The following is a 15742-nucleotide window of genomic DNA, read 5'->3' as shown; positions in this document are numbered from 1 at the left end:
TGCTTTCACTGTTTCCCCTTTTTGTATTGATATAGGTTTACAGATTCTGCTGACACTACTTGGTAGAACAATTTTGTATTTAAGGTGGAAAAACTAACTCTATTTTTATCCACTAATTTATTTATTTCAAACCAGTTTTCTATTCATTGAGCCACTATCGGGTAACAACTAACTAGCATCCAGAAGAGACACTCAGTATTCAAATGTTCATTTACAAAGGGAAGTACAAGTATTGCACTAATTTAATACATACCAATGCAAAAATGACTGAAATAGATGTTCATGTCAGGTTCAATGATAAACAACGGAAATCACATAAACTGAGCAAAGCTCCAAGATATGATTGAATCTTGATCAAATTGTCAGATCATATATACTGACTGTGTGGCTGCACCAGCCCTCCATTACACATAGTACACTGTAGGTCACTTGAACATAAAATTGTGCCCAGTAGTTAGAAGAAAGCATAGGACACTCCCATAAACAACAAAGGTAGCAAAAGCTATCCAGAAAACTCCTGTCCAATATGGATGACATCTATTTGTTGTAGAATCTAGCAGCATATTCTGAGCACAATGTATGAAGGTATCTCAAACTGAATGAGCCAATCAGTATGGGTTCCAAAACCATCGATTAGGTGAAACCCAACTCTCACTTTTCTCACATGTCGTCCTGAAACACACAGATGAAGGCAGTAGGGTGGGTATAGTGTTTCTTGACTTTAAAAAGGCATTTGACTCAGTGTTACAAATACACTTACTACCAAAAGTATGATCATATGTGGTATTAAGTGATATTTGCAGTTGTATTGGAGGTTTCTTGGTATGGAGGATGCAGCACGTCATCTTAGATGGAGAGTCATTGACAGATGTGTAAAGAAATTAAGGTGTGCTCTAGGGTAATGCATTGGGATCCTTGTAGTTTATGTCATACTTGAATGACCCGTGGTCTAGGGGTAGCGTCTTTGATTCATAATCAAAAACGTCTTTGGTTCCGGGTTCAATCCCTGCCACTGCCTAAATTTTGATAAATAATCAGCATTGGCGGCCGAAGACTTCCGGCATAAGAAGTCAGCCTCATTCTGCCAACGGCCTTGTCAAAGAGGGCCGAGGAGCGGATAGAGGTTCAGGGCACTCTCTTGTCCTAGGGGTGGGAAATTGCCCCTAAAGGCAGAAGAATCAGCTATGATCAACGACATGAGGATGCAGAAGGCAATGGAAACGACTGCATTAAAGACATGTAATGTGTATCCACAGGACATGTGGCCTGTAGTTGAAGAGGTGTCATGATGATCTCTCCATTGGCAAAAGATTCCGGAATAGTCCCCCATTGAGATCTCCGGGAGGGGACTGCCAAAGGGGAGGTTACCATGAGAAAAAGATTGAATGATCAATGAAAGGATAACGTTCTACGAGTCGGGGCATGGAATGTCAGAAGCTTGAACGTGGTAGGGAAACTAGAAAATCTGAAAAGGGAAATGCAAAGGCTCGATCTAGATATAGTAGTGGTCAGTAAAGTGAAGTGCAAGGAAGACAAGGATTTCTGTTCAGATGAGTATCGGGTAATATCAACAGCAGCAGAAAATGGTATATAACAGGTGTAGGATTCGTTGTGAATAGGAAGGTAGGGCAGAGGGCGTGTTACTGTGAACAGTTCAGTGACCGGGTTGTTCTAAGCAGAATCGACAGCAGACCAACACCGACAACGATAGTTCAGGTATACATGCCGACGTCGCAAGCTGAAGATGAACAGATAGAAAAAGTGTATGAGGATATTGGAAAGGGTAATGCAGTATGTAAAGGGGGGCGAAAATCTAATAGTCATGGGCAACTGGAATGCAGTTGTAGGGGAAGAAGTAGAAGAGAAGGTTACAGGAGAATATGGGCTTGGGATAAGGAATGAAAGAGGAGAAAGACTAATTGAGTTATGTAACAAGTTTCAGCTGGTAATAGCCGAATACCCTGTTCAAGAATCACAAGAGGAGGAGGTATACTTGGAAAAGGCCGGGAGATACGGGAAGATTTCAATTAGATTACATCATGGTCAGACAGAGATTCCGAAATCAGATACTGGATTGTAAGGTGTACCCAGGAGCAGATATAGACTCAGATCACAATATAGTAGTGATGAAGAGTAGGCTGAAGTTCCTGACATTAGTCAGGAAGAATAAATACGCTAAGAAGTGGGATACGGAAGTTCTAAGGAATGACGAGATACGTTTGAAGTTCTCTAACGCTATAGATACAGCAATAAGGAATAGCGCAGTAGGCAGTACAGTTGAAGAGGAATGGACATCTCTAAAAAGGGCCATCACAGAAGTTGGGAAGGAAAACATAGGTACAAAGAAGGTAGCTGCGAAGAAACCATGGATAACGGAAGAAATACTTCAGTTGATTGATGAAAGGAGGAAGTACAAACATGTTCTGGGAAAATCAGGAATACAGAAATACAAGTCGCTGAGGAATGAAATAAATAGGAAGTGCAGGGAAGCTAAGACAAAATGGCTGCAGGAAAAATGTGAAGACATCGAAAAAGATATGATTGTCGGAAGGACAGACTCAGCATACAGGAAAGTCAAAACAACCTTTAGTGACATTAAAAGCAACGGTGGTAACATTAAGAGTGCAACGGGAATTCCACTGTTAAATGCAGAGGAGAGAGCAGATAGGTGGAAAGAATACATTGAAAGCCTCTATGAGGGTGAAGATTTGTCTGTTGTTATAGAAGAAGAAACAGGAGTTGATTTAGAAGAGATAGGGGATCCAGTATTAGAATCGGAATTTAAGAGAGCTTTGGAGGACTTACGGTCAAATAAGGCAGAAGGGATAGATAACATTCCATCAGAATTTCTAAAATCATTAGGGGAAGTGGCAACAAAATGACTATTCACCATGGTGTGTAGAATCTGAGTCTGGCGACATACCATCTGACTTTCGGAAAAGCATCATCCACACAATTCTGAAGACGGCAAGAGCTGAAAAGTGCGAAAATTATCGCACAATCAGCTTAACAGCTCATGCATCGAAGCTGCTTACAAGAATAATATACAGAAGAATGGAAAAGAAAATTGAGAATGCACTAGGTGACGATCAGTTTGGCTTTAGGAAAAGTAAAGGCACGAGAGGCAATTCTGACGTTACGGCTAATAATGGAAGCAGGGCTAGAGAAAAATCAAGACACGTTCATAGGATTTGTCGACCTGGAAAAAGCGTTCAACAATATAAAATGGTGCAAGCTGTTCGAGATTCTGAAAAAAGTAGGGGTAAGCTATAGGGAGAGACGGGTCATATACAATATGTACAACAACCAAGAGGGAATAATAAGAGTGGACGATCAAGGACGAAGTGCTCGTATTAAGTAGGGTGTAAGACAAGGCTGTAGCCTTTCACCCCTACTCTTCAATCTGTACATCGAGGAAGCAATGATGGAAATAAAAGAAAGGTTCAGGAGTAGAATTAAAATACAAGGTGAAAGGATATCAATGATATGATTCGCTGATGACATTGCTATCCTGAGTGAAAGTGAAGAAGAATTAAATGATCTGCTGAACGGAATGAACAGTCTAATGAGTACACAGTATGGTTTGAGAGTAAATCGGAGAAAGACGAAGGTAATGAGAAGTAGTAGAAATGAGAACAGTGAGAAACTTAACATCAGGATTGATGGTCACGAAGTCAGTGAAGTTAAGGAATTCTGCTACCTAGGCAGTAAAATAACCAATGATGGACGGAGCAAGGAAGACATCAAAAGCAGACTCGCTATGGCAAAAAAAGGCATTTCTGGCCAAGAGAAGTCTACTAATATCAAATACCGGCCTTAATTTGAGGAAGAAATTTCTGAGGATGTACGCCTGGAGTACAGCATTGTATGGTAGTGAAACATGGACTGTGGGAAAACTGGAACAGAAGAGAATCGAAGCATTTGAGATGTGGTGCTATAGACGAATGTTGAAAATTAGGTGGACTGATAAGGTAAGGAATGAGGAGGTTCTACACAGAATCGGAGAGGAAAGGAATATGTGGAAAACACTGATAAGGAGAAGGGACAGGATGATAGGACATCTGCTAAGACATGAGGGAATGACTTCCATGGTACTAGAGGGAGCTGTAGAGGGCAAAAACTGTAGAGGAAGACAGAGATTGGAATACGTCAAGCAAATAATTGAGGACGTAGGTTGCAAGTGCTACTCTGAGATGAAGAGGTTGGCACAGGAAAGGAATTCTTGACGGGCCGCATCAAACCAGTCAGTAGACTGATGACCAAAAAAAATCATCATATGTTTTGCTGACGATAGAATTGTTTATAAGGAATTATTGTCTGAAAAAAGCCTCACATATACTGTCGGATCCTGACAAGATTTCAAAGTATGCAAAGATTGGCAGCTCACTTTAAATGTTCAGAAATGTAAAATTGGTCACTCCACAGATGAAAAAAAAGCATAGTATCCTGATAGTTTAATCAGTGAGTTACAGTTGGAATCATTCAATTCATACAAATACTTGGATGTGGCAACATGTAGGGGTATGAAATGGAATTATCAGAGTCTGTCACAGATAAACCAGATGACAGACTGTGGTTATGAAGTAAATCTTCAAAGGAGCTTGCTTACAAAACTCCATCCTGTAATACTGTTCAACTGTATGGAACCTGTACCAGATAGGACTGACAGGAGGTATTGAATGGATACGAAGAAGGGCAGAATGAATGGTCACAGGTTTGTTCAACACACAGGAGATAGTGTCCAAAGATTCTGAAAGAACTAAACTTACAGACACTTGGAGACAGACGCAAACTATCCTGTGAAAACGTACCCAATTTCTAGGGCAAATCTTAAGTGTAGAATCTAGGAATATATTTCATTCCCACACATATCACTCCCATAGAAATGACAAACATGGAATTAGCCTAATTGCAGCATGCATAGAAGCATTCAATCAATCATTCTTCCCACACTCCATACATGAATGAACTGGGAGAAAGACAATAACTGGTACAATGAGTTGTACCCTCTGCTGTACTTTTACAGTGGCGTACAGAGTATACTCGTGGATGTCTAATCCGAGCTTATGCTCTGTCTCCAATGACGTACTTGTCGAAGGGGCACCTATCTGTAATCTTCCCTTTTTTTTTTAGGAAAGTAGACACAGTTTTCCAGTGAGATCAGACACTTGTTCATTAATCATTAGAGAGAGTGAAGACCAGATCAGAAACAGACATGCTGTTCAGTTAAATTGCCTCATTGGGTACTTGATTAATTTATGCGCTACACTTTCTTTTCATGGTGCAAAAATGAGAGTTATGGGGGGATTAGAGGCGGAGAAATCATGCAATTGCTATGGCATATAATATTTATGCTCTGATAGTGTCTTGCCATTAATAAATGTGAGGTTGAATGCACATATACAGATCAGAATGGTTTCTTAATTGGAATGCAATTCCTATACTTGGACCGAGTATTTATAACCTCAGTCCAAATTACAAGAATGCATTACCATACTGCTCTGGGCCGTCAATTCCCACTGTTCTGTGACTGAAGCGTTTTCAGTAAATGTCCGTGGCTGTGAATGAGAAGGAATTAACTAATTTGGCTGCCAATGGTACATATAGTACAATGTGTTGCCTGTGTTCAGTTCCATTTGAGAGAGGGTTAGCAGATAACTGCCTTCATTACGTTGATTACAAAATCTTTGACCAAAAAAAAAAAAAAAAAAGATAAAATTGATTTCATATTTAATGTGAGGAACACACATACAGATATATTTATTATGATATGGTTTACAGTTATTAGAGTGATAGTCATCATAGAAACATTAGTGACATAAATAGTTCTTGCTCCATGAACATTATATGAAGGACACATTAACACACTGGCATTTTAATTTTCAATAAATTTAAGGAAATCATTTCATTAGCATTCTGAAATGATGGCTTTCGCAGCTTTTGATCCAAACCAAACATATATTATGACGTCAGGAGAGACAGGTGAGCTTAAAATCCAATGAACGAGCAATGTGATTTTAATTGAAACTGTGCTTTTAGAAATTGTGCACTTGTTCTGTAAGATAGAAATGGGAGGGAGAGGGGGGGGGGAAGAGACACACACACAGAGAGAGAGAGAGAGAGAGAGAGAGAGAGAGAGAGAGAGAGATTACATCATTTGTGTCATTTATTATCACAGGATTATTCTGTGAAAACATAGTGCAGAAATTACCTTGTTGTATTCACTACCCATTATTCATATCTGCAGGTCATAAAATCTGTCGTCTGTGCATCTCTGGAGCCTCCAATAATTTACTCAGTTTTCTGGCATTAGGTTGGATATTATAGATTGTGAGCTGCATTACACATTTTGAAATAAGTTTTACAACAATGTTAGCAACACTGTTTGTAGCTACTGCAGAACAATCAATGTTTACAACATGTTGCAAACACAAAAACAGCTATTCATAGGTGTGCCAATACAGATCAAAGGAAACTTTGTTTCTTGTTTGCTACCAAAAATGCCATTGTTTAGTAGACTGACTTTATGTAACAGAGTGTAGCAATTGTTATACCTTATAGACCATGTATGCTAAGTCCAAATGCCTGTTGTCATGTCAAGACAATAGATATATCTTCTTATCACACACTGTGACAGAGGAGTGACCCGCGAAATGTACTAAGTGCAAACTATAAACATACCAAGTTGAAATAGAACTCCTACCAGAAATTTCTACTTGCTCAGCAGCAGCAGCAGCAGTAATGCAAAAAGAAACTGAAGTGTTAGTCAGCACTTGACAGACAACTATATCGGGCTCTCTTTGAAGTAGAATTAAAATTGTATAAGAGAATGGAGGACCTTTCAGTAAGTGTGTGTACAGCAGGGCAATTGATAGCTACTGCACATTCATTAGTACAGGTTGTGATATTACTGTAGAAGAGGTGGTAGTGTTTACAATGAAGATGAATTGATTTTATGTAGTAACATATTATAAGTATTTTAGTATCTACTGCCTGACAAAAAAGTGAAGTACATGTAAGACATGGCTGGAAGTCAATGTAACTTCATCCATGTATACATCAATGGTGGGCATGTAAATGACCACAGCTACAATGCTCCGTGACAAATAGAATGGCTGCCAGAAAGCATGCTTTAATCACCAGTTTGAGACATGTACCTCTTCTCTGTTACCTCCTGAAGTTAACTTTTGGCTCTTGCTGCAGCAGATTAACTGGACACTACTTGCAACATTCACAGTGGGTGTAAGCACTTCGCCAAGGCACCACCTTGGCATTGTGCAGCGGGCAGTGTTCTCCTTGGTCTTCATTCGCTTCTTAAGAACATTACTCCAGCCTCACTCTGTCGCTGTCAGTTTGACGACCTTCACATGGAACTTTGCGATAGTACACTGATGGCACAGACTGACCATGGTGTCGGCTGTGCCTTCATCATTGGCAGTGACGTTTTTCTGTATCGGCTTCTGGAACACTGCTCAGTATTTACAGCACGCTCTTCGCCCTATATCAGGCCACGCAGTACATCCGGTGACACAGGCTTTTCAATTGCGTCATCTGCTCTAGCTCTCTTAGTGCCCTGCAAAGCCTCTGTGCGCTGTACAACAACCAACAGGTCTGGGGAAAGCTGTCACTTGCTCACTCTTGATGGAGCCACTGTTGATGTTTATGTGGGTTCCTGGTCATGTCAGTCTGACAGGAAATGAGGTCACTTATGCTGCTGCCACAGCTGTAGTCCTCGTACTTTAGCCCACCACTACTTACGTTCCCTCCAATGATCTCTGTGTTGCCGTCTTGTCAACAGGTGATGCCTTTTTGGCTTCACCACAGGCCCTCCGTTCATGGGAACAAGCTCTAGGTTATTAAAGCCTCTGTCGGTGGCTTGGATGACCTCTCAGCTCTCACACTGTGAGGAGATCATTTTAGCAAGGCATTGTCTTTTTAGGTATCACCATATGTTCAGTGGTGCTTCCCCACCATTGTGTACTCATTTATCAATCTCTGACGGTTCGCAATTCCCAGACAGAATACCCCTTTTTTTTAACTACTTACGCTCTTCTTTGAGTTTGCAGTCTCAGTTAGTGGCCATTTTAGTGAACGACACGGGGACTGTTGATCGCTTTTTACTTTTTATCCATCGTGGCAGTATGGCAAAGACCAGTTAATTTTTAGTTCATCATCTCCATTTCTCGATGATATATTTTATAGACCTTTCTCCACATCCTAGTTTTTAGTTGTCTTCTCCTCCATCATTTGGAATTTATGTGTAGTTGTTTTTAACTCCTCTCTTTGTCTTCGTATTCTACAATTCTGATGTGTGCACGTATGGCCCTAGTTATTTTTGCACCCTAAAACAAAACAAAAACCAGAATGCATTAGTGTTGTTACCCTGCCCATCAGGTTATATAAGTGATGTTAAGTGTCATGCTGAGTGATCATGTGAAGGACATGGAGATGTCACATACTTGTGTATGACTGGTCTAATCTTGCAGTATCCAGATTTGTGGGGCATTTGGATGTGACAGAGTCCCATTGTTGGTTTGCATGGGAAAGTTAAGGCAGGCATACTTGTTGTTGAGGTTCTGGTTGTCCATGTCTGACCACCACAAGTGATAATCGCTGTATTGTGCACTAAGCACATCGTAACCCCTTGAAATTTGTGTCTGCCACCTGCAAACATGCAGTTGTGTGTCTGCAACATTGTTTGTCATGCAGCACCATCGGTTGGAGATTAGCAGCAGTCAGACTAGGGAGTTACTACCTTTTACGTAGGCAGCCATTGACACTAGATGCAAACGGCAGTGTGTGGAGTGCCGCTGTGACCAGGAAGCATGAACTTCTGATGAATGGCATTGCATCATGTTAGTGATGAGTTGCAGTTCTTCACAACCTCCAATGAACACCGCCACTATAACAGTGACATAGATAGGGTTTCCATTTTACAAATGTTTCAGAGAGGCACGACGTTGTTATCCTTGGTATCATGGTGTGGGGAACCATTGGGTGCGCCTTCAGGTCGAAACTAGTAGTGATTGAGGGATCATTTGTGTCACAATGGAATGTCACAGACATCCTGCTTTCCCATGTGACAATATCATAGTGACATTTTTCAGTAGGACAATGAATCTACTCATGGCACTTACCTTTAGGGACTGTCCTCATGATGTTGAAGTACTACTGTGGCTAGCAAGATCCCCAGACAGAACATGTGTAGGACCATCTTTGATGCCACCTCCATTCCAGTGCCAGTATCCTAGGGCATGAAGGACCTTTTATGGCAGTTTGTGGTGAAACTTGCCTCAGCGTCTAAAATGCTTTTTGACTCCCTTCCCTAGGTAATCACTGCGTATATCCAGCCCAGAGGAGCTACAGCATCATGATGGTGCAATTGTAAATTGACTTTTCCTCCTCCTCCTTCTGGGTGCTTCATTTTTCTATCAGTCAATGTACAGTAAAACATATTGTTCCAATGTTGTTCATGTAATTTTGTTGCCTTTGTATTGTCTTTCAGCCAATGCTTCACAAGCTATTTTAGATATAACTGGGTTTGAAATGTGGAATAAATGTGCAAGGCCCAGAACAGAACCTTTCATTTGACAAAAACAAAAAACTGATAGCAAGTCGCTTCACAGGCACTGCTTTTCTGAAATATGCCTTTCTTTGAAAAAAACAAATTCTGCCAGTGGCTGAGTGAAATTATGAAAAGCAGTAACTGAACAGCAGTACCTTCTTCCACACTCAGCTTGCACAGCCTATCATTCCTGCCTTATTTACATAACTATACCTTTGTCTGCTTAATTGTTTGGTATTAATAATGCAGCACCACATATCAATTCATCCTCTTCCCAACACACAGCTTAATACACATTGTGAATATGCAAGTTGCAGACGTAAATGGAAATAGTGCTGTAAATGGAAACATGTTTTTAAAATCTGTGTAAACAAAGATTGTTTGGCACCTTTAGTTGATTGCAGATTATCTATAAATTTTAAGTGTAGAGAAGTGGTGTGTGTCACATGATAGTATATTTCAAGTGATCTACTATTTTACTTCTGTAAAACCTGGAACAATGTATATGATCACCTAAACATTGGGTTGCTTGCATGTATACCGTCTGTTCCTTCTGTGAATCAATACTTGTTTTATTTAATTTTTTGTGAATTAGTTCATTTTTGTGCCATGTCTTCACACTGGTAACCATTTTTTGGGAATCTTCCATCTTCCAATTGGACGAAGAAGGGGGGGGGGGGAGGCGGCGATGGTGGATGAACTGTATTTAAATGGTTCTGTGTGTTCCACAGCTGAACCTTTCAGTCCATAACACACCAACTAGTAGAATATAGAAGCAGCGTAAAACTGCAGTGAACACACCCAAGGTACAAAAATTAAGGATGAAATAATTTAATGAAGTGAATATCTATAAATGACTGATTTTTGTCATTCTGAGTTAACAGTGTGCGTTAACACAACAAACATACGTGTGAAATTATACCCTTGATGTGGAAACACACGTAGTAGTAATGGTACAGAATTGAACTTCACAAATAACAAAATAAAACAAATTGCCCCGCAATAGCACATACTGCTTCAACGTGAGCAACGAGGTGTTGATTTATACCTTAATTCTGAAACACTGTTTCGACATATGGTGTGTCCATACCCTCACTTTCACCATTCGGGGCTCAGCTAAAATAGGTAACGTTGTGTAGAGATTTTGTCTAATGTAAACAAATCACTATTTGATGATGACGTCGCCGGTCGTTTTGTTGACGTCCAGTGAGAATCGATCTTCTCCGTTATATGCAGGCTGCATAGCGTACGCATGTAGCCCGAGACCGATAAACATGTTTGTTTCACTGTGTATTCCGTGTCCCATCTGCAGCTACTCGTTACCCGAGAAATAAATTGTTTAACACATACAAATCGGCGAATAATTGTTAGTAGTACATTAACTCGGTATGTAAGGCCGTCGCCATCTTGTTGTTATCGCGTTGTACGGTACAACTTGTACCTGTGCTGTATATTTAAATCATTGAATAATTATTTGTGTGTAGTCCTTCATTTATGATTTTTGTTACGAAGTGCAAAGAGAAAATAAAAACGTTTCATATCTTTCCTCTCTGAAGTATAACGTGCATGTAATTTCCCTGATACTGTACTGGTTATGTTGGTCACTCTTATGATAGTGCTCAGTTTATGTTGGCTACATTGAACTTTATCCACTGTAAAGTATTTGTTGATAGTAATACGTGTGTTTTTTACTGCAGGAATGTTAATGGGGAAACTACTGTTGAAATAACGAGACCGAGAAAAGAGGTAAGATCACCTGTTTCTGCCAATGTTTATAACAAGAATAGCTTATCTTATTAGTATTTTGTGGTTATGGTTGGCTATGCAAACTACCGCTACCTACTGACTGCAATCTTTCGTATTTTTATTCAAGCTCTTGCTTTTTCGGTATTTCATCAAGATAAAACATTATTCATGTAATAAGTGGGACATCATGACACTAGAACATATGTTTTAGTTAGGAAAGAACATTTATTGCCTTTGAGACTTCATTGTTTATTCGGAACAGTTATTGGTACACAGCCATGTAAAACGATCGTTGGCGCGTTCTGCAGAAAACTCCCATTAACTCCACGGTTGTTATATGTCGGCGTTAATATAGCACGTGGAACGCTGGAGGTTGTCAGCAGTTGTTGTTATTCTGAGGACAGCGGTCACTGTTGTTATTGTGTGTGTAAATAATAGATACCTTACGTACAAAATGGATTTAAAGTGTTGTTTTGCTAATTAATATTTCCTCTCCTCTTAAACCAAGAGATAATTCCGAATTATATTACTTATTTGTTTTTTGGCAGGAAACTATTTGAGGTGTCCCTTCACCCTTCTTGTAAATTAAACCATAAATGTTAAATACTAGAGTTGTTTATTTATGTGACAGGAAAGCATGTGTTCACCATTTTAGTTTCGTATCATTACTGGTTGGGTTTTGAAACACAACTCTAGGATTCTATTACTTCCAATCAATTCAACTACTGTTAGTGTGCATTCCTGTCCACAGGATTTTGCTTGGTACAATGGGCTACTTGACATTTAGGCCTAATTGGTATATGCATGAAGACTCATTTGGTTTCCTGGAAAAACGGGGGGGGGGGGGGGGGGGGAGAGAGAGAGAGAGAGAGAGAGAGAGAGAGAGAGAGAGAGAGAGAGAGAGAGAGAGAGAGAGAGAGAGATCCATCTAATGAAACTATTTCAGTGGACTAAATCTTGGCCCCCCACACACAAAAATTGACGACTTTTACCAGGACTGTTGTTAATGTGACAACAGTAGTCTTTTTGTGCTTTAACAGTTGTTGTGTTTGCTAAATATTTTCTATGTTGCTGCCACCCACATGCATAAATAATTCGGTAATTAGACCTGTGCATAGACATGACACTATTGGTACAAGGGTATATTCTCTGCAATAACTTGGATCTTGTTTCTGTGGTCTATACAGACAATTTAAACTGAAACATTAATAGTAGTAGTTGGTACATTTTACATTGTTTGTTCTATACATTTAATTGCGTCAGTTTTTTCTCTCAAGTAATACCATAGTTCATTTTCTCCCTAGACTACTTAATGAACTCATAACACATCTTTATTTCACACATTTATGTCCATTTTGCTTTTACCATGTCTGCACATCACTTTCATAATACCTACAATCTGATGAACAATGAGGGGTAGTGATCAAAACAGTGTAGGGCAGTGATTAAGGCAACACACTCGCATTCTGTAGGAATGGAATTCACTGTCAGACCATTGCAGTTCAGGTTTTCTGTGATATCCAGAAGCATCACAGTGAATATTAGGTTCATTGAATCTACCAGTTTCACTTGTCTTTCACCCATAATGCCACCAAAATATTAAACACGTACTGATATCCATTGTGTGTGTGTGTGTGTGTGTGTGTGTGTGAAAGAAAGAACAAGAAAAAGAAGTGCCATAATGTAATGCCATCACATTTGCTGCCTTCACTAGCTCGCAATCAAACATCAGTCTATAAGACAGATTAGGCTGTTGCCACAACCTATAGTCCAAAAAAAAAGAATACGTAACCAAAATAAATGTCAGTTTCTGTTCAATCTCTGCACACATTCAGAACCGTGTGTCATCATTGTCGCAGATCATAACCAATGCCTGCTAGCAGTTGTTTCAACCAACTTGTATTGTCTTAGTAAGCATGCTTCAACTTTGTTTGTCTCACACTTAATGGGCTTTTTGTTTCATTTTATATCATTTAAAATAACTAGTACACTACTGGCCATTAAAATTGCTACACCACAAAGATGATGTGCTACAGACGCGAAATTTAACCGACACGGAGGAAGATGCTGTGATATACAAATGATTAGCTTTTCAGAACATTCACACAAGGTTGGCGCCAGTGGCAACACCTACAACGTGCTGACATGAGTAAAGTTTCCAACAGATTTCTCATACACAAACAGCAGTTGACCAGCGTTGCCTGGTGAAACATTGTTGTGACGTCTTGTGTAAGGAGGAGAAATGCGTACAATCACGTTTCCGACTTAGGTAAAGGTCGGATTGTAGCTATCACGATTGCAGTTTATCGTATCACGACATTGCTGCTCACGTTGGTCGAGATCCAATGACTGTTAGCAGAATATAGAATCTGTGGGTTCAGGAGAGTAATACAGAATGCCGTGCTGGATCCCAATGGCCTCGTATCACTAGCAGTAGAGATGACAGGCATCTTATCTGCATGGCTGTAACGGATCGTGCAGTCGTGTCTCGATCCCGGAGTCAACAGATGGGGATGTTTGCAAGACACCAACCATCTGCACGAACAGTTGAACGACATTTGCAGCAGCATGGACTATCAGCTCGAAGACCATGGCTGCAGTTACCATTGACAATGCATCACAGACAGGAGCGCCTGTGATGGTGTACCCAACCACGAACCTGGGTGCACGAATGGCAAAAGTCATTTTTTCGGATGAATCCAGGTTCTGTTTACAGCATCATGATGGTCGCATCTGTGTTTGGTGACATGGCGGTGAACGCACATTTGAAGCTTGTATTCGTCATCGCCACACTGGCATATCACCAGGCGTAATTGTATGGGGTGACATTGGTTACACGTCTCAGCCACCTCTTGTTCGGATTGATGGCACTTTGAACAATGGACGTTATATTTCAGATGTGTTATGACCCGTGGCTCTACACTTCATTTGATCCCTGCGAAACCCTACATTCAGCTCGATAATGCACGACCACATGTTGCAGGTCCTGTACGGGCCTTTCTGGATACAGAAAATGTTCGACTGCTGCCCTGGCCACCACCTCTTCGAGATCTATCACAAATTGAAAACGTCTGGTCAATGGTGGCTTGTCGCAATACGCCATCCAAGCTCTGTTTGACTCAATGCCCAGGCGTATCAAGGCCGTTATTACGGCCAGAGGTGGTTGTTGTGGGTACTGATTTCTCAGGATCTATGCACCCAAATTGCGTGAAAATGTAATCACATGTCAGTTCTACTGTAATATTTTTGTCCAATGAATACCCGTTTATCATCTCCATTTCTTCATGGTGTAGCAATTTTAATGGCCAGTAGTGTATAAATTGCGTCCCCATACAGTTGAAAATGTACAGTCAAACTGATAAATGCCCAGTGCTTATTCAATTACTATTTCTGTTATCTTGTACATTTTACATTTGTATTTCTTGGTTTCTGCAAGTCACAGCCAAATTGTCACTTTCCAACCTAACCTACATCTTACGCACGCACACACAATGTGCTCTCTCATTATTTGCTCCTTTCTAAGCCCTTACTAGTAGTTTGCTACCTGTGCTGATACCAACCCCTTTCTGCACATCTCCTCCAAAATTCAATTTTCTTATTCATTTCTTAACTGTAGAGAATGCCTTGCATTCCTTTTATTTGCATATTTCAGTTCATTTCTACGTCTCATTGGTACTGTATGGTATATAGTTTCCAGTTCATATGCCACTTGATCATTTGTGCACATTACATTCTTTTGTGATTTTGGATACATTTGACTTGACTTAATTCCTTCGGTCCCTATGGGGGCATAGGGCATCTAGGAGAACTCGCCATCCGCCTCTATCTTTGGCCATTTGCCTCAATTCTGTCCAGGTCTAGCCAACTCTTTTTGCTTCCCCTTCCACCGTCCTCTTACATGTGCCACTTGGTCTTTCTCTCTTGCTGGTTCCCTGGGGATTCCATTCCAATGGTGTTTTTTTTTTTCCTCCAATGGCTCCATCCGGTTTTCTCAAGGTATGCCCCAACCAACCCCACTTTCTCTCTCATATCTGGTCTTCTATAGGTATCTGGTTTGTTATTCGATAGAGCTCCTCATTACATATTTTTTCTGGCCACCAGATAATCGTGATGTGTCGAAGACCTCTATTTATGAAGCTTTGTAACTGGGATGTTATCTTTTTATCCATTTTCCAGCTTTCACTGGCGTACAGGAGGACAGTCTTCACATTTGTATTAAACATACGGGTTTTTGTTTTGTATGTGATATTTCTATATTTCCATATTGGATACAATTGTATGAAGGCAGCATTTGTCCTTTTAATGCAGTTTTTCATGTCATCTTCAGTTCCACCATCTTTCGTCACTATACTAACCAGATACAGGAATGAGTTGACAGTCTCCACCTGCTGCTCACGTATTAACACTGGCACTTCCATGTTCCCTGAATTT

At 40.3% G+C, this 15742-nt stretch overlaps 1 protein-coding gene across 8 annotated transcripts in view; it reads left to right on the top strand.

Annotated features, from left to right (window-relative positions):
• LOC126284967 (histone-lysine N-methyltransferase 2D-like) overlaps positions 1 to 15742 on the top strand; it is a 322299-nt gene that overhangs the window by 145122 nt on the left and 161435 nt on the right. For all 8 annotated transcript variants that reach the window (XM_049984245.1, XM_049984244.1, XM_049984243.1 and 5 more), the window contains exon 8: positions 11263 to 11311. In XM_049984245.1, the coding sequence (XP_049840202.1) occupies positions 11263 to 11311 (49 nt within the window). The remainder of the gene's footprint in view (positions 1 to 11262; positions 11312 to 15742) is intronic.

The sequence above is a fragment of the Schistocerca gregaria genome, chromosome 8, assembly GCF_023897955.1.
Source record: "Schistocerca gregaria isolate iqSchGreg1 chromosome 8, iqSchGreg1.2, whole genome shotgun sequence".
Lineage (NCBI taxonomy): Eukaryota > Metazoa > Arthropoda > Insecta > Orthoptera > Acrididae > Schistocerca > Schistocerca gregaria.
Note: the sequence above shows the minus strand (reverse complement) of the source record. Positions and strands in the feature narration are given on the sequence as shown.